Source organism: Typopeltis vanoorti, chromosome 21, assembly GCF_054136105.1.
Source record: "Typopeltis vanoorti isolate ZY-2024b chromosome 21, IOZ_Tvanoo_1.0, whole genome shotgun sequence".
NCBI lineage: Eukaryota > Metazoa > Arthropoda > Arachnida > Uropygi > Thelyphonidae > Typopeltis > Typopeltis vanoorti.
In genome coordinates, this window is record NC_143569.1 from 18,974,895 (window position 1) to 19,001,330 (window position 26,436).

The following is a 26,436-nucleotide window of genomic DNA, read 5'->3' on the forward strand; positions in this document are numbered from 1 at the left end:
ATCATTGTAATCGCATCAGCCTGTACTTCTTATGGGTGACTTTAATGGACACAACATCGATGTGCTGCCAATGTAACATATCATTGATTGTATGCTTGACATTAACGCACACTGTCTTCATAATGGATTCAGTACTTTCTTTCATATTCCTAACTATTTATACTCTGCAATAGATCTTTACCATCTGCTCCCCTGCCATTGTACCACTCTTCGTGTGGGATGTTGAAGAGAACCTATATGGAAGCAGTAATTTTCATGTGATTTGCACTGTATCCTCACAAGAACCATGTTCTCCTACATGAATCTCATGAAAAATTGACCAGGTTGATATCTGATTGAGTATGCTTCAGCATACTCAATCAGATACCTATCAATGAAGCAGTAATGCATGTTAGATTGTATTGTTCACGCAGCACCAGCTGTCTTCCGAAGACATCATCCCAATTGCAGGCGTAGACTTCTGTGGCTAATTGGTTCAAAAGATATATTTCGGTGATTATACCACATTTTTTTTATTATTCAGTTATATAAAACACTGAAATAATAGTTCCCGACAAGTTTTGTAAATCATAGGATTTACATCTTCAGGGGGTAAATAGTATAACTTAAAGATTAAACAAGAGAATTAATAAATACAAATCATAACCGTCTGGCTATTCATAAAACTCAAATAACAGAATGCAGATATATAACATTATTGACGTTGAACAATACTGGAAGATGTCACGTGTTCTTATTCTCGTTCATACAGTTTGAGCTCAGATTGAGGTAGATTTTTTATTAGAGCTAACCACACTTGATGGAGAATTAAACCTTGATTTTTATTGCATTGGGTTGGCTTTTCAGCATATTAGCAGCTTCTTTAAATTTTCTTATGCAGCTATTGTTTTCTGTGTATGACATCATCGTTTTTTGCCAGAGTACATCATGTCCAGTGGAAGTGGTATGGAAAGCAAGACCATATTGTACGTCTTTTTGGTGTTCAGCCATGCATATTTCTCCAGATCTTCTTGTCTGTCCTACGTAGCAAATCCCGCAAGAGCAATGGATTTTGTAGACTCCTGGTTTTTTAAGAGGATGATGAGGTGGTTTTGGTGGATGTAGGAATCTTGAGATTTTTCCATAGGAAAGAAGGCTGCTTTTACGTAGTGTTTGTTCATTAATTTGGCTAGCTTATCTGTAACATTTTTGATATAAGGAAGCAAGATTGTGTTTTTGTAATCCTGTTTTTATTGTGTTGTTATTTGGAGGCATTTTAAGGATTCTCTTGATGGTTTTTGTTTCATATACCCATTCTGTTGGAGGATTTGTGTTAAGTATTTTAGTTCTTCATTACATCTTTCTTGTGTGCTGGAAATATTGTATACTCTGTCTCGAAGAGTTTTAATTAAGCTTATTTTTTGTGAAGGATGGTGGTTGTGAGGTTGCATTTAGAAATCTTCCAGTGTTTGTCGGCTTCCTATATACTGAGAAGGAGAGTTTACTTTCTTCATTAACTTCTAATAGAATATCCAGAAAAAGGAAGTTTTTTATTTTTTTCTTGTTCTAAAGTGAATTTTATGGCATTGTGCAAATTGTTGAGATAATCTTTGAAATTGATAAGTTTCAAAAAGACGTACAATACAAAAGAGAACAAAAAACAGGTCTTGCTTTCCATACCACTTCCACTGGACAGGATGTACTCTGGCAAAAAACGACGATGTCATACATAGAAAACAACAGTTATATAAGAAAATTTAAAGAAGCTGCTAATATGCTAAAAAAACCCAAACCCAATGCAATAAAAATCAAGGTTTAATTCTCCATCAAGTGTGGTTAGCTCTAATAAAAAATCTACCGCAATCTGAGCTCAAACTGTATGAACGAGAAGAAGAACACGTGACATCTTCCAGTATTGTTCAATGTCAATAACGTTATATATCTGCATTCTGTTATTTGAGTTTTATGAATAGCTAGACAGTTATGACTTGTATTTATTAATTCTCTTGTTTAAACTTTTAAGTTATACTATTTACCCCCTGAAGATGTAAATCCTACGATTTACGAAACTTGTTGGGAACTATTATTTCAGTGTTTTATATAACTGAAGAATAAAAAAAAAAAATCTGGTGTAATCATCGAAATATATCTTTTATCATCCCAATTTTCAAAGCCTTGGTGAAACTGAGTGCCAAGAAGCCCAAAAAGACAGAGCATTGGATATATTTGCAGATACCCCACCACATTAGATCTCATAGCTTTTAAATATGAAAGCCTGTGTTAGAAATGAGTCAGAAATGATCATGGATCGAGTATACATCTTTTATCAATTATACAACCAGTGCAAAAGTTATTTGGAATAAGATCTAGAAAATGAAAGGTAGATGTAGAACACTATTCATTTATGCTGGAACATAATAGACGTGTTATTGCTGAATCCAACGCCATTATAGATGATTTAGAGAAAAGTTTTTTTTATTTTCCTGAATTTTTGATATTGAAATTTTGATATTGTAAAAGAAGCAGCAGCTCAACTTTTCTACAAATGAGCAAACCATAAAATCAGACATTTGCTAAGACAGTACTAAAAAGAGTTTTACTGTCTTATGCTAGTATGATAGGATGCGATGACATCCATTATGAGCTGATAAAACATCTCCTATAATCTTCAATGTATTTTCTTCTCTTACCATACAACAGAATACTTACTGAGGAGTTTCTGGATTGATGGGATAAGTCAGTTGTCATTGCCATCCAGAAACTGAGAAAAGATCCAACACAAGCAACCAGTTACTGACCCATCTTTCTGACCAGCTGTCTTTTTAGAATATTTGACAAAAATGGTCAATGCTAGACTTTTCTGGTATTTAGAAAGCAATGATATTCTCTCCAACACACGATACAGCTTTCATTGACATCATTCAGCATTGAGCCATTTGATTTGCCCAGAAACATGTATAAGAGATGCATTCCTGAAATTGAAAACATTGGTTTCAGTGTTTTTTGACATGGAAAAAGTTTATGAACATAGCCTGGAGATATGGAATATTAAGCCTACACACATTTTTCTATAAAAATAGCAGCATACACATTTTTATAGAAAAACGTGTGTATGCTGCTGCTGAAAGCACACTTTTAACCCACAGACAGAGAGAGAGAGAGAGAGAGAGAGAGTTACAGATAGAAAATGCTATTATTCCAGTAGAGCAGAAGGCCAAGTTCTTAGCATTTGACAGAGTTTTTTTTTATGTTATTCCCACTTACAAAAGGTTATTAGTCTATAATACTTTAGTATTGCAAGTGAGTTAAGGATTTTTTTTTCCATTTTTATAATTTTTAGTGTTTTTATTTATTTGTTTCATATGGTTTTGGAAACCTTGCTCTAGACATCAAACCACGAACTTTTTTTCAAGCCATTTCAGGCCTCCAATAAGCAGGGAGACCTGCATTCTTTGCCCACACTTGTCGACTTAGAGAAAAGTGCAGCATATTGAATATTCTTCATACTCTATCATCTACAGCAAGGCTTCCCAAACTTTTTTTTCCGTGGTTATTTTAGTACTTCATCTTTGTGAACCACTAAAATTTTTATGGCTAATAGGTAAAATAAAACAAATTTAAATGTTCATAGAGTTTTCATTTATTATTATTATAATAAAGAAGCATTTACTCTTACAAAAATATAAAGAAATTAAACTAAAGCCAAGTAATTTATTAATGAGAAGTGTGGTGCTGTTGTTTGTTAACTAGAAACTTCAGGTTTGGAGGAAAAGATGATAACTTTATTCTTAAATCTGGTTTGACTTTTAATTGGTTTGTATATTTACTTATATTTTAGCGTTTCATGAAAAAAAGAAACCCCAAAACAAAACACCTAGGTTTTCGAGACTTTTTTTGGCAACCCGGCATTTAGCTTTCTTGACCCGGTGCTGGGTCGTGATCCCACCATTTGGGAAACGCTGCTCTACAGAATTGAGGTGCAGATAAATTTTCTTTGCTTCATCCCTATACACTTGTTCAGTTAAAGCTTGAATATGGGTCACTCAGGTTTACTGTTACATAAGAGAGGGAGCACACTCTAATGCTTGGATCCTATCCATCATCAGGATACATGAATAGCCACTGGTATGTTTCCATGCATTGCCCATTCAGTTTTTATGCTGAAATGAATAAACCTGCTCTTTTTTCTTTAATGGAAACAATTGGTTCTTAACTGTGCCCTAAAATAAAGTATCTTCCAAAACAATCATATGTGGACTAGTATTTCTTCTGTATGTCAGGAAGCTCAGCATCACACACACAAATTTCCATTCAGTATACACATGAAAGCGATTATGTAAGTTTTTGGACGAACATGGAAAATATTACCTGCACTGAACGTAACAGCATTACTTCTTAGCTGGTTTGCACTCCATAATACAACCTCTCACTATGCCAACATAAGGAAGTTTTATGCTTCATCATCCATTTATCTGCACTCATTTGATGTGCACAGAGCACTCGGATATCTTATGCAGTCAATACTACGTGAGTAGAATGTCTTGTGTATTGACAGTTCATGTCAATTTGTGTTATGGTATTGATTCACAACACAAGAATAAGAAAATAATTAATATTTAAGTTATTTGTTTATATTTTGCTGGTGTTATATCCAGCATCTTCAGAGCACCAAAACCAGTTTGTCACAGCACACGAATGGCAACAATTCCGTTAACAGTGGGACCAGTTTAAAAAATTGTAACAGACAACAAAAGAAATTAGTCCTAATTGGCACCATCTATTGTCGGATAAAGAAAAAGATTAAAAAAAAGTATTAATTTGATCTTAAAATGACTGGCCCCCATATTTTTGGTAATTTGATATAGCTCCATTATCCATTTATCTGCACTCATTTCATGTGCACAGAGCACTTGGATATCTTATGCAGTCAGTACTACGTGAGTAGAATGTCTTGTGTATATTGACAGTTCATGTCAATTTGTGTTATGGTATTGATTCACAACACAAGAATAAGAAAATAATTAGTATTTAAGTTATTTGCTTATATTTTGCTGGTGTTATATCCAGCATCTTCAGAGCACCAAAACCAGTTTGTCACAGCACACAATTCGGTTAACAGTGGGACCAGTTTAAAAAATTGTAACAGACAACAAAAGAAATTAGTCCTAATTGGCACCATCTATTGTTGGATAAAGAAAAAGATTAAAAAATGTATTAATTTGATCTTAAAATGACTGTCCCCCATATTTTTGGTAATTTGATATAGCCATACTAGTTGAGGTTTGAGGAATGTGAATGTTTTAATGCTGCTGCTGATTCCAAAAACAATCTGACTTCTGTTAGCACTTTTGTTTTCTTTCATTTGATCTTATATGAAGGAGTATCCAGGGTAAGGTCTGCAATTCCCGACTTTCCATAATGATAGTGCTGAATGCATTTTTTTTATGTTCTCCCAGGCTGTTAATAGTTCTTCCTACCTGTTTATAGTAAGCCTGGTCACAAGTACAGGGCACCTCATACACTCCTGGATATGGCAAAGGAGAGAGTTGCCAGTGGTGAGGAGCTGATATTTATTAAGCAATCTAGATATCTGAATCTAATATATTTAGATTAAGCATTTTTACTAAACAGCTTAAGGAAATTACAGTGTATACTAGGATATACATTAAAATAAACTTTAATACACTTCCAATATTTCGGCAACATCATGTTGCCATGTTCACAGGAACTTAAAAACAAGACATGTGCACGCAAGCACAACAAACAGTAAATGAGGACGAAGCAGGAAGCTATTCTTCCTCCTAAAAGTCCTGATGGTGTCCCCTTGCTGGCAAAGATTGGTCGATTGGTAGAGCCTCTGCTACTAATGGCTCAGTTAAGTAAGTTTGAGCGCGGTTAGTAGTTGGAAGGGATCCAATCGTTCGATGCTGTTGGCACACTCTCCCTCGATGAGTCTTTGGACTCCCTGGAGGTGTCAAATAATAATAATAATAATAATAATAAAGAACTCATCGTGGAAGCCCACACTACTCTACTTCACTAAATACATCTCATCCTCTCCACTATTACTTAATTCTCCAACTATGACACTACTACCATCAATGTCATCTATCGTCCATTATAAGCCCAAATAAACTAACAATGTCTTCAGGAAAATCAGGTTGCAGAAATTGAAGTCTTGGATGCTGGTGAATAAAGAGACTACATCAAATGAAACCATAATTTTGCTATTAGAGAGACATAGAGCTTTAATTTTATCTTTAAGGTCATTTTAACATTAGTGTGACCAGTGAGATTCCAAAAATAAAAAGATGTTTTACAATGTGGTAAGTTGGAGAGCTGACACAATCCCTTATTGGACATGGTGGATGGCTATCTTTGTGAACTTTAGGGAGACCTTAGCGAAGATGTGGCAGATGGGTGTGATGAATTTGTAACTTCTCAACAGTAGCAGCATTCCAGGATTGTACATTGTCCAATAATTTAATTTATTGATTTGACTCTTTTTTTTGAGTCCCTTCTAATCACATTAGGTTGACCTATCTATCTCTCAAAATATTAATCTTACAATAATATTTGGTAGTATTCATCAGTTTATCTTTTTTTCTACATGTGTAAGCTGTATAAGGATCTATAAATATATTTTACTATATATCAAATTGCTTTTTGGTTTATCTAATTTAAAATAGTTTAATTTGAAAGTAAGGTAATTATCAGAATATGAAGTATCTAAATGATAATCATCACATACTGTACACTGATTTGGCCAAAAAGGTGATTAGTCATAATAAATTTCTATTGTCTGTATGAATTCCACATATTGATAGTGATTTCACTTTTTTGCAAGAGGAGAAATGGTCATATATGATATTGAAGCATCATACCTCAGTAGTAGATGATATCCTCTCCTGCTACAGGCTACTATGACAGTACTACATGATTAAGCTTATGAGGGTGGTCTGAAAAGTTCTTGGCCTCGACCATAGATGGCAAGACTATCGGCAATTTATTTTTTTTCTAAGTTGGTACATCTGTCATAAGCATCCATGTGAAATTGCAAGTCATTCTATCAAGTAGTTTGTTTTATACAGCTGTCTGAAGCAAAAGTGTTATCTGTATCCCTTGAAATGGATAAAATTGAGTATCGTGCAGTTATAAAATTCTTTGTAAATAGGGTTTAACATAAAAAGAAATTCATTCGAAGCTCATAAAAGTTTATGGGCACTCTTCTTCTTCATTTTTGACAATTAAGAAATGGGCTGCCTAGTTTAAACATGGCTGTACCAGTCTTGAAGATGATCCACGTGAAGGACGTCCAAAAAGTGTAACAACACCAGAAATCATTGATCAAGTGCTCGATATGGTATTGGATGACCGGTGAATCAAAGTGCATGAAATTTCTGAGACTAAGGCATTTCAAACGAATGTGTAGGATATATTTTGCATGAAAAATTGCAAATGAGAAAGCTTTTCGCAAGATGGGTGCCGTGTTTGATCACAGCAGATCAAATTCACTCGCATGAAGATCATCTCTGAGCAGTGCTTGGAACATTTTAACAAGAATAAAACATATTTTGTGTGTCAATTTATTACTATGGATGAGCCTTGGATTCACCATTATGCACCAGAAGCCGGTTGTTCGGTGCCAAAGAAGACAAAGTCGGTTCCATCAGCAGGAAAGGTCATGGCATCAGTATTTTGGGATGCTAAAGGCATTTTGTTTGTTAATTATCTCAAAAAGGGTTATTCCCCAGATTTGGCTCCCTCTGACTTCTGTCTCTTCCAAAACTAAAACTCTTCCTCGCTGGTCAGTGTTTTTCTTCGAATCAAAGAGGTGATTGTAGCTGCATTTTGCAGCTACAATCACCTCTTTGTATTATTCTACAATTGTATTTTGCAGATCTTACTGAGAGCCACTACAGGGACAGGATAATGGTGCTGGAACATCACTGGAATAAATGTATTAGTCTTAAGGGAGATTATGTTTAAAAATAATTTTGAAATTATAAATTCGTTTTTTCATTGTTAGGCCGAGAATTTCAGACCACTCTTGTACTTTAGGAATAATTGTTGTGCCCTTATTTTAAATATCTCCTCATTCTATTTGAGCAACAGATTATATTAATCTCTCCCTTCCATGCACACACACGTGCACTGGTACAACTTATGCATACACATGTAGAGAGAGCAAGTAGAGAACAGGTTTCAAGTGTAATTTTAGTTGCATTAAATATGCATTGGATTTTGATTATTTAGTTTGTGTTTTAGCGTTTATCCATTTTATCTTGACTTTTTCTTCAGGAATGTATATTAATTATGAGATCAGTAATTGTTTGTTAAACATGTTCAGCTTCAAGAAATATCACTTTTCAGATGAATCACACCTTTTATATATAGGTTTGTCTTTTATTGATTTAATTTGTTTTTGATAGACTAAGAATTAGTAATCCACCAATCTATAGATGAAATATGACGTTGCAAGCTTCCAGTAAGCAATGGATTAATCTCAGTCAGTGGCAATATGGTTAAGCATTGAAAGCTAATAAATGTCTATGCCACAGTGAGATTTGAACAGTTAGCCTGCTGGTTGAAAAACAAATAGTTTCCATTCACCCCCTGACTCCTGTTTTGGTTTTTCTTATCATGACTTTATAGCTCTATCCATAGCAAACTATTTTGATGTAAATCGTTAATGAAAACTCTCACCAGATTTTCTGAAAACTCATTCCACATTGCAGTTGTGCATAATGTATAACTGTGCATGCATGGTGAAAAAATAAATAAAATTAGTATGCAAAATTGTTGCTGCATCTTTATATAGGTCTGTTGATATGATATTTGATATGAAATGTTATTTTTTGTTTAATGTTATTTAGGTGCCTTGACTGAAATGCCTGCAGTAAAAATTTTTGCTCTCTATGCTGGAGTTGCTCTTCTCATCAATTTTTTCTTACAGATGACATGTTTCTTGAGTTTGTTTACTTTTGATACAAAGCGTCAACAGGTAAGATTTACTATTATCATAAATTTAAGTAGCATGAATAAAACTACAGATTTCATGAATCAATCCTAAAAGTGATACTAATGATTATACTTTTGCCTATAGAAGGGTTTACAAAGAATTATTGTGATTCACATATAAAGTGATTCCAGTGTGATTATTTTTTTTTTTTGTCTCTAGAGTGCTGCTACCTAGCTACTGTGCATTTGTTATGGAAAACAAGCAAATGCTACCAAGTATTAATTAGAGCTTGAATGATGAATATCATATTGTGAATCATATGGTGTAATGAATATTAGTTGGTGAATCTAAATTAATAGTATTTTGTTTTGGATGACAAAACTTATTTAGCAGCCAGGAAAAAAGCAAGAAATTAGCATGATTGAAAATACCATTTTCATGTCATTATTTTAATTTAGCATATAGTTTTCCTGGTACCCTAGCTAGTCTTTGTTTAGACTTGCTGTAGTATGTTATGACAGTGATTGAATGAGTTCATTAAAGTTGACAGAGCATTAAATAAATCAGTAGTAATAAATACTAAACTTTGAAAAATAATTACTGTTTGCTTTTAAATCAATGCTAAGTAAGTCTTGATGAGAATCCTTATTTAAGTTGGTCAACAGTACGAATGTTCTTGTACTCTCTTTGTATTAGATAACCAGCATTAACAATGATAATGCAGATATCCTTTTCGGAAATGTTCATCTGTCTAAATAAGTTTGCAGTATGAATATAATGAAATAAAAAAAAAGTTCTTTATATCAAAGTATTTAATATTGGTGCATCTTATGAATGTCATACATTTTTGCACTTGTTGCAGACATTGCTACTCTTGCATTCTATCAGTTAACCTATGATTATGTACATAAATCTGAATTTTTAAATACTTTACCTGAAAACCAGGAGCAATCTCTTGAAAATAGTAACATGGAACATCAGAACACTCTATGAGGTGGGCAAATTAGACAACTTAATCCAGGAATTAGAAGTGATGAAGGCTGGTATTGCCGGTATCAGTGAAGTGAGGTGGACTGATACAGGCATAATAAAAAGAAAAAAAATCGCACTATAATCTACTCTGGCAGTGACTTACACCTTAATGGAGTAGTGCTTGTTGTAAGTAATAGAATTGCAAAATCTCTACATGAATATTGGCCCATAAATGACAGAATCATAACAGCCAAAATAATTGCACAACCATTCAACTTATATATTATCCAAGCATATGCACCAACCAAAGACTACCCAGATGAAGAGTTGGAACAATTTTATGAAGACATTCAAACTGCCAAAATCTAGTGCTAAGTCAGATGATATTATTATAATGATGGGTGACCTAAATGCAAAAGTGGGCTCAGAAAAAATCTCATTTTGCATGGGAAACCAAGGGCTTGGAACCAGCTATATAGAAATCAAATTGACTATATAATAATAAGCAAAAGATTCCAAAATGTAATAACACAAAAAAAAAACATATCCTGGAGCAGACATAGGATCAGACCACAACCCAGTGATTGCAAAAATCAAAATAAAACTTAAGATACCAAGCCAACCATTCATAAGAGAAACTTATAATTCAGACTCACTTAACAACCAAGAAGTTGAAGACTGCCTTATAAAAGAATTCACAAAATCCCTTAACAAGTCACAGAGAAAATAGAACACCATTTGATGAAATTAACATGAACTGGCAAACATTCAAGAATAGCATCAACGAAGCAGCCAAAAATACACTCCCACAAGTGAAAAGGAATAAACCCTGGATAAATGAAAAAATATTAAAGTTGATGGAACAAAGAAAAAAAGTTAAAATACAAACCTGAATATAAAAGCATGAATAAAGAATTAAAAAAAGAATGCAGGAAAGTCAAAGAGAAAGAATAAATGTACAGACATAGAAAACCTTGATAGAAAACACAGAAGCAGAGAAATGACAAGCAGGACAAATAGAGTAAATCGTGTGTGCCATTAGAGACTCGAGAGACCATATTCTAATGGATTTAAAAGAAATCATGGAAAGATGGATTGAATACACAAGGAAATTATACAAGCAACAAAGAAATAATATTCCTCAACAGACTGATTTAGAAGGACCACCTATTTTACTTTGTGCAGTTGAAAATGCCATCAGAAAACTAAAACCACATAAAGCTGCAGGAATAGATAATATCTTGGCAGAATGGTTGAGGGCTCTCGCTGAAGGACTGAAATTTCTAAAAAAATTATGCAATAAGATATATGAGACTGGATTTCTATCCAAAGATATTAATCACTCAATTTTCATTCCAATTCTCAAAAACTACAAGATGTGAAGAGTTCAGAATAATTAGCCTCATCAGTCAAGTATCAAAAGTCCTCCTATACGTCATTCTTGAAAGAAATAAAAGAAAAATAAACATAGAAATAAATGATACACAAAATGGCTTCAAGCAAAATGTAAGTACAAGAGAAGGAATTTTCAACATCAGGACTGTTATAGAAAGATGCTTCATAGATTACAAAAAGCATTCGACAATGTTTAACATGAGCAATTAATTGAAATCCTTTCAAAAATAGGCATGGACAGAAAAGACATTAGGCTAATAATTAATCTTTACTGGGAACAGACTGCATCTTTGAGAATAAATAGAGAGACCTCAGAAGAATTCCCAGTTCAGAAAGGGTGTGAGACAAGGCTCTGTCTTGTCTCCGATTCTCTTTAACCTGTACACAGAAGAAATATTTAATAAAATTAGTAACCTCAAAGGAATCACTGTAGGGGGCAGAAATATTAATAACCTAAGATATGCAGATCAAATTGTTCTTCTAGCTGAAAACAAATATGACCTCAAGACTTATAGATATGAAGGACAGTATGGCTTTGGTTTCAACTTTAAAAAGACAAAAATCATGATAATTTCAAGAAAAAAGGAAATACCAAAAATATGCATCAATATAAAAGGAAATAAATTAGAACAGGTGCAAACATACATATACCTTGGACACTTGATCACAGAGAATGGCAGGACAGAAGATGAAATTAGAAAAAGGATTGAAATTGCAAGGTCAGCTTTCAACAGTATGAAAAATCTACTGGTATCTAGAGAATTAAATCTGAAAATAAGACTAAGAATCTCCAAATGTTACATATGGTCCACATTATTATACAGAGCAGAGACATGGACACTCTCCAATCTGAGTGTGAAAAAAACTGGATGCTGTGAAGAATTATGAAGATATCATGGAAAAACAAATGAAGAGGTACTAGAGATGGTAGGTGTAAAAAGGAGCCTGATAAAAGAAATTAAAAAGAGAAAAAGTCAGCTATTTTGGACATATTCTAAGACAACTGCCTACAAAGGACGCTTCTCGAAGGAACTGTTGAGGGAAAGAGGAGAGGAAGACAAAGACTGGAGTGGATGAAAAATATTGAAGACCGGACCTATCTCTCATATGAGGAATGCAACAGAGAGGCACAGAACAGGACATGGTAGTCTATCTCCTGGAGGGAGAAGACACCTGATAGGACCTTTTTTGTATACGTATGTTACAAAATGTGTAGCATCTTACTGGGCTCATATTATCCATCCGTTTATACATATACATAAGTCCTCAGGCCACAGTGTTTATTCAAATTTAGTATTGGGGATTTTTATTAAAATTTCTTGATTTATCTCAATGTTAATTAGATTATTTTTAGGAAAATGTTTGTCAGAACTTCTGACTTCCACTCTGTAATTACAGTGCTAATGTAAAATTTTAGTTGTATTATTTAAATCTTTGATTATTTTTCTTTATTTTACTTATTATTGTTCTATATGATGTTTCTTAACTATTAATTAATTTTTTCTCAGTTGCACAATCAACTCTTGGCCGCAACTTCATTTACTGATAGAGTGTGCAAAGCTTAGCTGACAAAGGGATTGCCTCTGGCAAGAGCCAATTCCTTTGTTTCAATTCTGGTGCTAATCCTTCTTCAAATTTAGGAAAAATTTAATTGATTATGCTGTGCCATCCAAAATTATAGGCAAGAGGAAATTTCATTGTCAAGGATTTTGCAATCAGAAATGCACACTATTCCTTAAATTGATATTTTCTGTTCTAAACTTTGATATCATATAAATCTTAAATTTCTCTGCAGTCGTTGCTGTCTTTAAACTTTATCTCTGCACAGATTCAAATTTTCATGAGCGGTGCATTGAGACCAAGATCAGGCAGGCTATTTGATTGACAAAAAGTGGATTTATTCATTGATTTATTCAACTAAGTAAGATACAAATCGCAACAATTATTTGGTTAAAAACTAAAGCAATCATACAGGCTAACATTAGTTAACAAAACATCTCCAGGTCATTCTTAACATCTCATTACACAAATCTATTTCACATATAAAGCTAAGTTCAAGCTTCTTCTAATTGCTTAACATTTCCAGCTAATCATTCAACAATTCTCAGAACTAGGAACTAACAGACTAAACATGCTATAATTCATTTAACACAATTACGTACAATTGTCAATCCTACAACTTTACGGTTCCCCGTTAAGATTCTGGTTTTCTAAAGTCCTATCATGCACTGTAAATCTAGTAACTGATCAGTTCTTTTCTTAGACTCCTAATACTCCTCTAAGTACACAAGTAAATTGAATAAGATTCTACTTTGCCGGGGATCCTGGAATTCCTTGGCTTCCTCCTTAATCGTCTGTAGGATGTCTGGGTCTCGTTGATCCTATGTCTGCATAACCCTTCTTAATAAAATGGACTTGCGGGTTCGGTCATGACTCTGTTCCTTTGGTGTAGGCAAATCTGGTCTGCCGCGATTGGATCGAGTGGTTCCACATAACTTCTCGGTCTATGCTGTATTCTCGGCAGAGCCGAGGTCTGTACTCGAACTGGATTTCTGCTTGACCGCCGGGCTGCCTACGGACATTGTCTGCTTCGATTGTACTCCTACCACCATCTTCAGCAACTTTGGAACTAGATGACCACACAATGGGAGAAAAAGCCTCGAGTTTGCGTCGCTCTGCTCTATATATCTTTGTCGCAATGTTCTCTCTCTTACATCACGTTTTTTCTCTCGGCACCTAAATTTTCTTGCGCCCAGTGTCGTCACTCCTCCTAGCATGTTTACAGGTAACTTATGTGCGCAATTCAGTCCTTGTGTATGTGACTGACTCAGATTTTCGCACACTAGTATAATCCTTACATATTTTCAAGTTCTGATAACTTCACAAGAACTAATAACAGTACAAGGTATAAGGAAAATATTTAAGTTATGAACTTTATCGATAATTCACAATCAACTTTAATTTTACTAATGTACAAATATTGCTCCTGGAATTTTGTTACTTGTTAGATCTGAATGAAATAATTTAGAATTTAGATAAATTCTAATTTTAGATAATTTAGATAAATTCTCTTTCATTCAGGATCTAACACACTAATTATCTCTAAAATTGTTCACTGTGTACTATGATGTAGGTGTTCTCAGAGCTCTGTTATTTGTTCCACTGACTTCAAATCCTGTGAGTTTTTGTGATAATGGCACTCTCCATACTTTGATCAAAAGAACAATTTTTTCTTTCTTGCAAAAAAAAAAAAAATTATTCTTGATTGCTTCCCCATTCCGACCTTTTATAATACTCAACTAGCTAAGAGTAAAAACCAGATTTCACTTCTCATACTGATAGGTTTTTGTGTAATTTCCACTCGTGAGAAGTTGTGAGCTCTCAGCACATTAGTTCTGTGAGTGAGTGTTTTTTTTGAGTTTATTTTTTAATTTTTTATAGGTCGGAAACCCTACTCTATGACCAAACATGGAACTTCTTTTTTAAGCTGTTTCAGACCTCCAGTAAATGGACTGGTGGTCTCATATGGGTTGATGAAATTCATTTCCCACCTAAAGACCATCATCCATGCCCATAGCAGGATTTGAACCCACATCCTGTTGGTTGAAGAGTAGATTATGCTAACACCAAGCAATCCAGCCAATGAATATTTAGAACCATTAGCCTTTTATGGCATAACATCACTTCTATAGCATCCTCAGCTTCAAAAAACTTGGCATTCCTTTTCACTCAAGAATTTGCTTTCCATTTTGTTGAACTACTAATGTCAAGAATCCAAAATCTACCTAACCTTGGTATAATACTTCTGTTTTTTTTTTTTTTTTTTTCCTTTTTTTTTTTTTTTTTTTTTCGGTGGTACATCTAAAAATTCTTGATGCTGTTTGAAAGAGAACAGTTCAGCTGACAATCCCTCTCTCTCTCAGAGAGACCATCTTGGATAATCAGTTTCTGCATTGTCTCTCTTATACAGATTTCTATTGGCACTGGTCACAGAACTGGCATCTATAATCTCCCCCCCCCCCCAATTTTTTCTGTTAAACCCATAGCTGTCCAAATCCATTTATAGTTCATCTTTCATTACATGAATTATTCCTCAAAGATTACACCCTGTATCTCTCCAGAAAGATTACTTTTCTCTTGACCCCACCCCCATGGCCATGTATTGATTTTCTGTAGGCTTTTTGGGCTCTCATGTGTGAGAATGACATTCTAAATTCACTCGTATTAAATAATCTGTGGTGAGCTAAATCAGTGTAACCACTTACTGTGAATTCCTAACCAAAATTCCATGACACCAATGCCACTAAAAAGTGGCATTGATGTTATGGTAGTTAGAATAATTGCTTTTGCTGACTTAGTTCACAGTAGTTTAATTACTACTGTGATCATTTATATTATTCACACACAAGAGGCCACAAAGCTTATCAATAGTGAGCGATTGTATCAATAAGCATGACACTTTGGCTGGATGGATGATAATGAAATTTGGTTTCTAAAAATCTCAACTAAACTTTGGTTAAGCCATTTCATTTTTGGTTTAAATCTCGCTGGAAGTTTTACTATTGTCACTTCCACTCATTTTACTACATTTAGTTGTAAAATACCTGCAAATGATAGTAATAATTCCATACTAGCTGGACAAAATTTAATGCAAACAGATATTTAGAATCTGCTAAAAATACACAAGTTCACAACAATATGGTTTAAATTGAATCACTGACATACTTATTCAAATAAGAATATGACTATTTTACCACCAGTTGGTGAGAGTAAACATGCTTTTCTTTTTTCAGAAAAGTATCTAATTATATAGATGTTCCTATTAGAACAGGTTACTTACTGACCTACAAAGCTGGAAATTATGATCATCTTAGAAGAATATTATCTTTGGTTCCATGGTATCAGTTACTGAATGGGAAAAATGTCAGCAATGTTGGGAATCTTTGAAAAAGTGCTGAAATAAGACAGTATCAATGTATCCCTAGTGTTCGAAGAATAGATAAGTTGTGAGTGAAATGAATGTGTAACACTTATTAAGCAAGAGATCCACAAGAAGAAGATTATGTGGAAAGAATATCGTGAAAATGAGAGTGAGAGGTGGTTTGAAATATAAAGCACAGGGGCCAGAAAAGTAACAAGTATTGTGAAGAAAGTTAAATCACATTGTGAAAAGAAATTGACTATGCAGGCTGAAGGCAGTCAAAAAGAATTTTATTGTTATGCACCAAAATGGTTCCCAGAAACTTGTCAGGAGCAAAAAGACGTCCGGAAACAAATTTGCACTGACATCGTGGAACGGCCGACAGCAAAGCCAGACTTGCAGGAGAAAAACATCACATGGGATGGAACGTGGATTTTCCAGTACGATCCAGAAACAGAGACAACTGATGCACAATGTTTTCATTGTGCGAGGTCCACACACTCACTCAAGCAAAAAACCTTAAGCAGCTTTCAGGGATAACCTGTTGTTCTTTCCCTGTCTCCCTCTACTGTGTGAAAAATCTCCACATTAGTCTGGTAACAACCCCACCAACTTTTATGTCTTAATCATGTCCCTTCTCCTTCTTGTATTCACAAGACTCTGCAAATTGCATTCTGTCCTCATATTCTGGGCCCTTTAATACAGAGTCCGTCAAAAAAATGTATACACACTTCAGTAAAAGAAAAAAACTGTATAAAAATTGTAATACTAAATTTATACAGGCATCAAGGGGTTAATACAAATTACCTTTGACTTCTACAATTACACGTGTTACCATTAGCATCCAGACATTTATTATTACGGCGAACTACTGCTTGAGCAACGTTGGCCAAAGCGTCCAGTGGGATTGCTGCACATGCTGTTTCAATTTCTTTCCAAAGGGCCACCAGTGTAGCTAGCTTTCTCTGATACATTACATCCTTTAGAGCAGTGGGTCTTAACCTTTATAGTGATTGGCACCCTCATGAATCTAAAAATAAGTTCTCGCACCCCCTTGAAAAATGTGTTTCTATTTCTTTATTTAGGAAATTTCATTTATTGCAAGATAATTATTTATTGAAAAATAAACACATATACATACAAAACAATGTCTCAATTTTTAATGGCTATGTTGTTGTTTATTCATAATAATACTTTTGAAGCGAGGCTCCTTTTTTGAAAGAGCCACGCACAAGTCATCACTTGCATTTAAGCGATTTCTGGCTTTTATTTTTATGTGCAAAAGTGATGAAAATCCCATTTCACACAGGTAGGTGGTGGCAAATGGTAAAAGTGTCTGCAATGCTGCTTTTGCCAGCTGTGGATAAGGTTTTAACTGTGTACACCCAAAATTGTTCTAAGTCCAGTTTTTCAAATTCCATTTGAATACGTGCATTATCTCGTATTCAATAAGATCATCTTTTATTAAATAGCTGTCGTCCATTGAATCTGGGTCAAAATTTAGAAACTTCTCGCACCCCTGGAAATGCTTTCTTGCACCCCCAGGGGTGCACACACCCCAGGTTAAGAATCACTGCTTTAGAGTCTCCCATAGGTAGAAGTCCAAGGGTGTTAAATCAGGAGAGTGTGGGGGTGAACTCAACTGCACCTCTTTGTCCTATCCATTGTCCCTGCAAACTCTCATCGAGGTAAGCTCTCACATCTCGGTGGTAGTATGGTGATGCACTATCTTGTTGGAAAAGATATTGATCATTTCCATAAAGTGCATGAATGGCAGGTAAAATGAATGTGTGTAGCATGTCTATGTACACTTGACCAGTAACAGTACCTTCAAAAAAGAATGGTCCTATTAAACTCCTAGATGACAATCCACACCCGACATTGAGCCCCGGTAAATTGACTGTCTTGTCCACTTGAATGCCCAGATTTTCTTGAGCGCAGTAAACATAATTATGCTGATTCACTGTTCCATTAAGCTTAAATTGTGCTTCATCAGACCAAACCATCTTCCTCACAAACTCCTCATCTACCATGTGCTGAAACCACTCACAGTACTGCATTCTTCGATCAGGATCATCTTCATTCATTGCATGCAATAATCTTGGGATGTAAACTTTCTATTTAACTGCTTTAAGAATGCGCCATATGCTTGCACTGCTAACTTCTGTCTCATGTGCACATTGTGTGATAGACTTCTGTAGTGAGCTTGTAAACTGTTTCAACACCATAGCCGAGGAAACAGGGCTTGTTGCTGTGCAAGGCCTCCCGGATCTTCCCTTGTGCACATAACCCATATACCATGGGTCTCAAACTTATCATGAATACGTGCAATTGTCAGGCTTGTTGGAGGTTGTGTCAAACTCACACCTCCATTGTTGTTGAACTTCAAAAACATTCTCAAATTTGAAATACCTGAAATGCCTCAAACTACAATCGTACCTCGGCCATTTTGTTTGACTGTCCTACTGGTCATGTATTGATGCGTGTATTCATGAGAGAGAGAGAAAAAGAGAGAACATCATACTACACATTGCTACCATAATTTGATCCAACTTCAAAAAAAGTCCATAGATGATCTGTTAAAGTGTGTATACGTTTTTTAACAGACTCTGTTTATCCTCATTCCCTAGGACAGTGTTTCTCAAACTTCAGATAGCCAATGTACACCTTCTTAAATTTTCATTATTACCAAGTACCCCTAATTATTAATAAAAAAATTAATTAATTAAAATTAAATATCTATTTTATTTGAATTTATATGTTCATGTAAACAAAAAATATGATTTATTTTTAAATTTTGGTTCTCTAGAGATGTCAGACGACACACTCATAAATTTCATTTGATCCAGATGCAATATCAACGTTTTCTTGTTGTTTATAGCTACTTGTATTTGCTATATTGCTCTCTTTTGGGGGTTTTATAAATCCAATCTTTAACCAATGATCCATACATAAGAATTTGAAAGCTAAAAAAAATACTGTATTTACTCGGATATAACTCTAACTTTTTTCCCAAAATTAAAGATAAAAAATTGTGTTGCGAGATATGTGTGGAAATTTTCGGAAACTAAAGTTTTCAGAAAAAAACTGAAAATGGTGTGACTTACCAAGAAGCTCTTACTTGCTGTCACTACTTTTGGCATCAAGAACAGTTTCTTTGTGTGCATCGTCAAAGTCATCTACCCAAATAGCGTCATCTTCTTTCCCATTATGTCAAGCAAAAATTACCAGTAATTTACAAGACTTGAGATACATAGAGCAGCGAAGAACTGCATATGATTGGTGCAGTATTAACAAAAGATCGTGCAAACCAAAGATAAATTAGCATTTCAACAGTTGAGTTGCAATGCTAATTCCCTTCAGCCGAATTCCATAATATTTGAAACACATTCACTATATATTTCTTAGTTTTAACATGTTAACGATGAGGGTGGTGTCAAGCAAAACCATATGTTCCACCGGCAACATATGGTTTTGCTTGCTCTACACAGCAGTTTCTGTTGAAGAGGGGATGTGATTCATTAGTTAGTGCTGTTTTATCCTGGTTGTCTTTAATTGCACTGTTTGTTGAAAAATATAATGACTCCTTTAACACGTTCATTGCCAGTCACGCGATATCGCGTCATGCGAACTCTCACAAACGGCCGATCACGCGTTATCGCGTGGACGTCACTAACTAAATAAAAAAATAAAAAAAAGTTGGCCACCACATGAAATTCCAATTTTCAGCTTGGCAATGAACGATATCACACGGTGCGAGTTCTCACCAAATGGCCGATCACGCGTTATTGCGTGGACGTCGCTAACTAAATAAAAAAATATAAAAAATTTGGCCACCACACGAAATTCCAATTTTCAGTTTGTCAATGAAAGTGTTAATTATGCATAGCCGAAAATTGCCGCATACCCCTGGGGGTATGCATACCACACTTTGAGAAACACTGTCCTAGGAAAAAGGGCCACTAGATCTGTGCACAGTAAAGGGTCCAGAGAAAGGTCACTAAGTGGGTTTCAAGAATGTGGGATATGAGAGCAGACTGCAATTTGTGGAGCCTTGTGAATACAAGGAGAGGGGATATGATTGAAATATATAAGTTGATGAGGTGGTTGTTACTAGATTAATGTGGAGGAGATTTTTGCTTCTATAAGTCAAGAGCCTCCTTATTGTGATAATCCATGGTGATGTTCTTATAATTTAAGCAACATGACTGACTTTGTCTCTGTCCACCATTATTCTCAGATCTTTCGTCTCTTCCACCTTATTATGTAGAATTTCTCCATTTATCATATACTCTGCTTCCTAACCTTGCCTATGAAATTTCAAGACCTGGCACTTTGCAAACATTAAATTGATAGTGCCACTCATTTGCAAATTTATGTAGTCTATTTAGATCCTCCTGCAAAGCCATTACATTTGTTCTGTACCTCATAATTCTTCTCAACTTTGCATTATCAACAAACAACTTCATATCTCCAGTTAAGCATATCTGAATATTTTACATACAAGTTAAACAATAATGGCCCCAAGGCAGATAGATTCCTGTAGTGATCCACTAGTGACCTTTCTTTCTCTTTTGGGATACCACTCCACCCATACATAACCTGCTTATACCTATCTGACAATTAGTTACTTATCCAACTTGTTTATTCAGCCCTATCTGTTTAGTCTCTTATTCAGTCCTATCTGCTCAATTTAGCTACTAGCTTGTGTAGCAGTCTGTCAGAAATCTTTGAAAAATCCAAGTATACCACTATATGCATCTCTCTTATCCATTGAATTCAGAACTGATATAGTACATGCAGATTACTAAAACATGATTCCCCCCCCCTCTAACAAATCCATGTTAACCATCATTGAGAATACTGCTATTATCACCCAATTGTGAATCCTAGTCCTTATCAGCCTTTCTAACATCTTAACAACTGTGTTGAAAATCTGTTTTTATTTATATTTTATAAAGGGTTATTCAACATTATATGGAAGAAGATTAAGTATTTTAATCTAATAGGTATTATTCGATAATTATAAAGTGAATCAGAAATCAAGGAAAATGAAAAATGTTAAGTAAAATCAAATGTTAACAGAGTTCCTCATTTTTTTCACAGAAAATGTTGTGCTTTTGATTGCACCTCCATAATGGAAAGATCTAGATTCTAATTCCATCTCTGATTTTGAGGTAATCTTTATAAGTATCTCACAAATGAAGGCAACTTAAGTAATCTCAGAGAAAAGTGGCAGAGGTTATTCATCTCTTATACAAAGGAGCATTGACAACAACTGACAGAGAAATATGGATTATTTCCAAATTGCGTGGGAACAATGAATGTCCTAATTTCAGAAGTATAATTGAAAATATACTCAAGAAATTTGAAAAAAATTAGATTATGTGAGCTTGAAGGATAATTTTTTTTTAAATTCTCATTTAGAATATTTTTTGATTCTGTTAATACTGTTTCATTTCATATATGAAAACAAACTAATATCATTAATAATGTTAGTCTTACATTTCTTCAATAAAATATGACCAATGTGCTTAAATATCACATGCTACGCTGGTTGGCTGAGCATTTAGCACATTTGCTCTCCAACCAACAAGCTGCAAGTTCAGATTGAACATTTCATGTTTGGTCTCTTGAATATGATATTTAAAATGGCCAGATTATTTTTTAAAAAAATTTAATCTTACTACACCAATGGTACTAATGTATTGTACTCCGACAGTTCATAGAACTGAGGCTGGCAGATTGCCAAGTGTAATCAATTCATGCTGAAGAGGAGAAAGAAATAAAGGATGTATGAATTTGTCACCAACATGCGAAATCACGTGCTTTATATGTAAAATTTTCCAGCTGTTATACAAGCAGAATAGTTACCACTTTAAAAACTGCCATGTTCATAAAATAAAAGTTAATTTTCCAATGTGTAATAATATACAACTCATCTGATCACTCAACTCATGTCTGAAGAAATTCAAAGTATGTCAGTATGCAAGGAAACTGTCAAGGCCATGCAAGGTCAGATGAGGGATCTTTTTCTCTCTGTGGGAGTGAAATTATTATTATTATTATTACGGGCAACTCCAAGGAGTCCTTAGACTCATTGAGGGAGGCCCTAAACATCATGTCCATCACAACTATTCGACATTCACACAGTATCTATCATACTTTGCCTTGAACTCATTCACTGTCATAGCACCCACAACAGACTCTGGCAGCATATTCCACTTATTCACCACTCTAAAAATAAAAAACCTATCTCTAACACCCTTACTAACCACACTCTTCCCCAGCTTCCATGGATGTCCCCCTAGTCCTCCCACCACCAGTCCTGTTCTCAAAAATATCCTCTGAATTAATCCTATAGAAACCCTTCAGCAAATTGAATATCTCTAATTTAGCCACTTTTGCAATGCATCCCCTAAACTTCAACTCCCTATCCACCAACACTCCCAAGTCCCTGGCCTCATCAATCTCCTGTAATAAAATTCCACCAATGTGATATACTGCTGCTAATCTTTTCACCCCAAAATGCATAACCTTACATTTTGCCACATTAAATTGACATCCATTCTCCTTAGCCCAGACCTTCAGTCTATCCAATCATCCTGCAAAATTTTGACATCTTCTGCATTCACTATTGCCCTACCCAACTTTGCATCATCAGCGAACAAATGAACCGTTCCTCTCAGATTCTTCCCTCTCAGATATCGTTAATGAACAAATTAAATAGCAGTGGTCCAAGAACAGAACCCTGCGGCACACCACTAGTCACAGGCAGTCTTTCGGTCTCTACTCCTGAGCAAACTACTCTCTGATATCTCTCCATCAACCACCCTCCTATCCATCTCACCAACCCTATATCCATTCCCATATGTTGCAGTTTACAGATTAGAATTCCATGTGGTATTCTGTCAAAGGCCTTAGCCACTTCCAGCAGTATCATGTAAGCCCATTACCTTATCTTGTTTTCTGTCTGTTTCCTACCAATTGGGTAGCCAAATGCTACCCAATTGGTAGACAGACGGAAAACAAGTAGGAGGCAGGAAAAAGAAGTAAGAAAGGGCGCCATTAGGGGAACAGCTATAAAAGGGTTGGTAACCTCCCCCCCCCATGGCTTTTTTGGGAGAGTAGGCTCTTTTGGGTTTTGGGGAAGACGTTTAGATAGTCAAGGAGGCTTGAGGCCTTTTGCGAGAGGAGAAGAAACGTTTGGATAGTCGCGGTGGTTTTAGTTTGGTTTTCTAGTGGATTTCACGGTGTTCCTGAGTGGAGAGATATGGCTTATATCCTCATGCCACAACAAGGAATCGAAGGTGAGCGGGAAAGTTATTCCCGTATTCCTATATAGAAAGCGAATTATGCCATAGAGTCATAGGAAACTGTGAAGATATCGATGTCCTCGTTTCGGATAGTACAGCCGACCGCGCAGATGTTTATATAGCCTTGAATTGCAAGAAGTTATGCAAGCAAGTTCGTTCAGTAGAAGGTAAAGGCCTGTAAGTGAAGCTAAAGAAAGGTATTGTGAATTTTGTCTTATGTTAACTAGAAGTTGTTTGTGATAGGTACCATTGTCATAATACGAACTGTTAAAGTGATTAGGGAGAAATTATAATAGGACTTTAGAATTTGATAGAGAGTGTTAAAAGTAAGCTAGCTAGTGTTGATAATTTGTGAATAATTAATTATCCTAAGAATCTTGAGTGCCTACTATATTGTAAAAGGAAAGTTAATAACATAGTTGTGTGTTAATGAAGTAAATGGTTTTATTAATATTGAGTTTGATTAGTGTAAATTGAGTAATCAAGTAGCCTGAGGAATTTGAATGCCTAGTGTGATGTGTAGAGAATCGGAATTGTCATAAGTATGTGCTAGAGTAGTTAATGATTTTGTTAGTGTACTTGAAGTTGAATAATCTAATAATGTGTGGTGATCTAATCTTTCCATGTTAAGTGAATTCATGTTTTGTATGAAATTTTGTGGCAGCATGATCGTAGTAACTTTTGTCGAATCATAGCCCAACTACTTGTATTAAGCTAATTTTAGTGTGTAAGTAATTTAGTTGAGTATTTTGATATGTACCATGTTTAGAGAAATAATAAACCTTTTGTTTAATGATAAAAAAATAGTTGTCTGATATTGCTAATCCAATGCACCACTTAGAAACATTCGAGCCTAACCACGTGGGGAATTAATGTTAAGAAACGGGAAGTTTAAGGAATTAATGTTGAGTAACAAGAAATAGTGTCATGACTGCAATAGTTACACTTTCAGATACTTGAGTTCCTTTTCTCTGTTTATGTATAAAATATCTAAAACTAAATATCCCAAAGGGCGCAGTTAAAATACAAATACTAGGGATACTACGGGGAACAATAGCTCAGATATTAGTAGAAATTTTGGAGATGTCTTGAAAGTAGAAGTTAGAAGAATATAGACGAAGGCAGTTTGTAAGACAAACAAAATCGTAAGATAGGGACATAACAACACCTCTTACTAATGAGTCACCGTACAACACTCTTTCCTTCATTTCTGAAACACTCCCAATCATAAGCTTATTTTTAGTTTCATACACTTGCTTATTTCCGTTAGCCGAGGCGCTCAGGAAAGAGTTTTGCAGTCGCTCCAACTGCCACTTCGCCCTATGTATTAATGCCTGTGAATCTTTTACCTTCCACTGCATCCCCTACTCTTTAATTTTCCTACCCACATAACTGAAGGACTTCTTGAAATATAGTTATACTGCAGATCATAAAACAAATCTTCCATAGAAAAGCAAAAATTATAAAGAAACCATAAAAAATCAAATCAAACCCAAAAAAGCATCCAACCAAAAAATAATAATAAATAAATAAAATAAACACAAACATTAATAATACTCATAAAAAATTTCCATATGCACATCATGAAATCCATGGCTTAAACAGGAACTTAAATTATGTGTATCTTTTATTGAAACCAAACTTATTACCGTATTTGCCAGCGTGTAATATGCATCCCCTTTTTGTACACATTTTTTAGGAAAAAAACTTTATCACTGAATATTATAATGAATTTACATAATGAAATTCAATAATTTTTTCTTCATATTCAACTGGCATCTTTTGTGATATTTTTGTTTTAGTCCACATACATAGCTGATTTCTCTTCATGAATCTTGAACACCATGATGTTGATCCAGTAAAGTTGGTAATCCCTCTGTTAGTGGCTATCGCTTTCGCTTGATGAATAATCATTTTTATAGACACTGAAAGTCCCGTTTTTCTGTGGTCTAAAATTCAAGTATTCAGTTCTGCCTCAAATTCTGGCCATTTTGCAGTTCCACTTCGTAGGTTATGTTTGCTGTGAGTTGCTTTTTTTAGATCCTCTTCCTGATTTCACCAAGTTCTTATCATTTTCTCAGTTGGGAGTGGCCTGAAATGCCTCTCTGCAGCCCTTTTTCCATGTTCTTTAGCGTATGCAATATTGTAGCAATGCCAACGTTTCAGTGCATGTGCATCCACTAATCTCTACATAACTGGAATGCTCTCACACACCGCAAGAAAGAAATTTCATGACACGGAGCAGAGAAAATTTCCAGAAACAAAAGTAATAAAAAACTGAGTGTCGGCATATAAGACCCACCCTGTTTTTTCGACCTATTTTAATTTCAAAGAAAAAAAAAAGTGCGTCTTATATGCCGGCAAATACGGTACTAACAGAACCTCAGTTGGTGACTTCAACGACTGCTGTCTACCAAGGCTGTTCAGATTACACCTTGCACAATTATTTCAGCTGCATGGACAGCACTTATGCATTTATCAGAACTGACATCCCATATGAGAAAATGCTAAACCTTGAATCCTCCCTTTTTGATTTACTTTGTCTCAAATTTTCTTACAAACCCAGCATTCATTTGTTGTCTACCATATCCCAAATTCAGGTAACCGCTCTGGATTTTTACAGTCCATATCTCTAAAGCTTTTTGCAATTAAAATAGCCAAATAGTGAGATAATCTTCCTTGGGAACTTCATTGTTCACGACTCAGATTGGCTTGCCCTCTCTAGTTCCACCAATCAAACTGGCTTGGATGCTGAGGTACCTCAGCATCCTGACACAGATAGTCCATCTTCCTACCCGAATACCAGATATCCACCACCATCATCTTGCTAACTTCCTTTGACTTTTTCCTGACAAGCATGCCTTCTGAATACACTATGAATGTCATTTCTC

General features: G+C 35.0%; 1 protein-coding gene across 2 annotated transcripts in view; it reads left to right on the forward strand.

Annotated features, from left to right (window-relative positions):
- LOC150094659 (NPC intracellular cholesterol transporter 1-like) overlaps window positions 1-26,436 on the forward strand; it is a 495,369-nt gene that overhangs the window by 273,196 nt on the left and 195,737 nt on the right. For both annotated transcript variants that reach the window (XM_090411343.1, XM_090411344.1), the window contains one exon: window positions 8,856-8,983. In XM_090411343.1, the coding sequence (XP_090267469.1) occupies window positions 8,856-8,983 (128 nt within the window). The remainder of the gene's footprint in view (window positions 1-8,855; window positions 8,984-26,436) is intronic.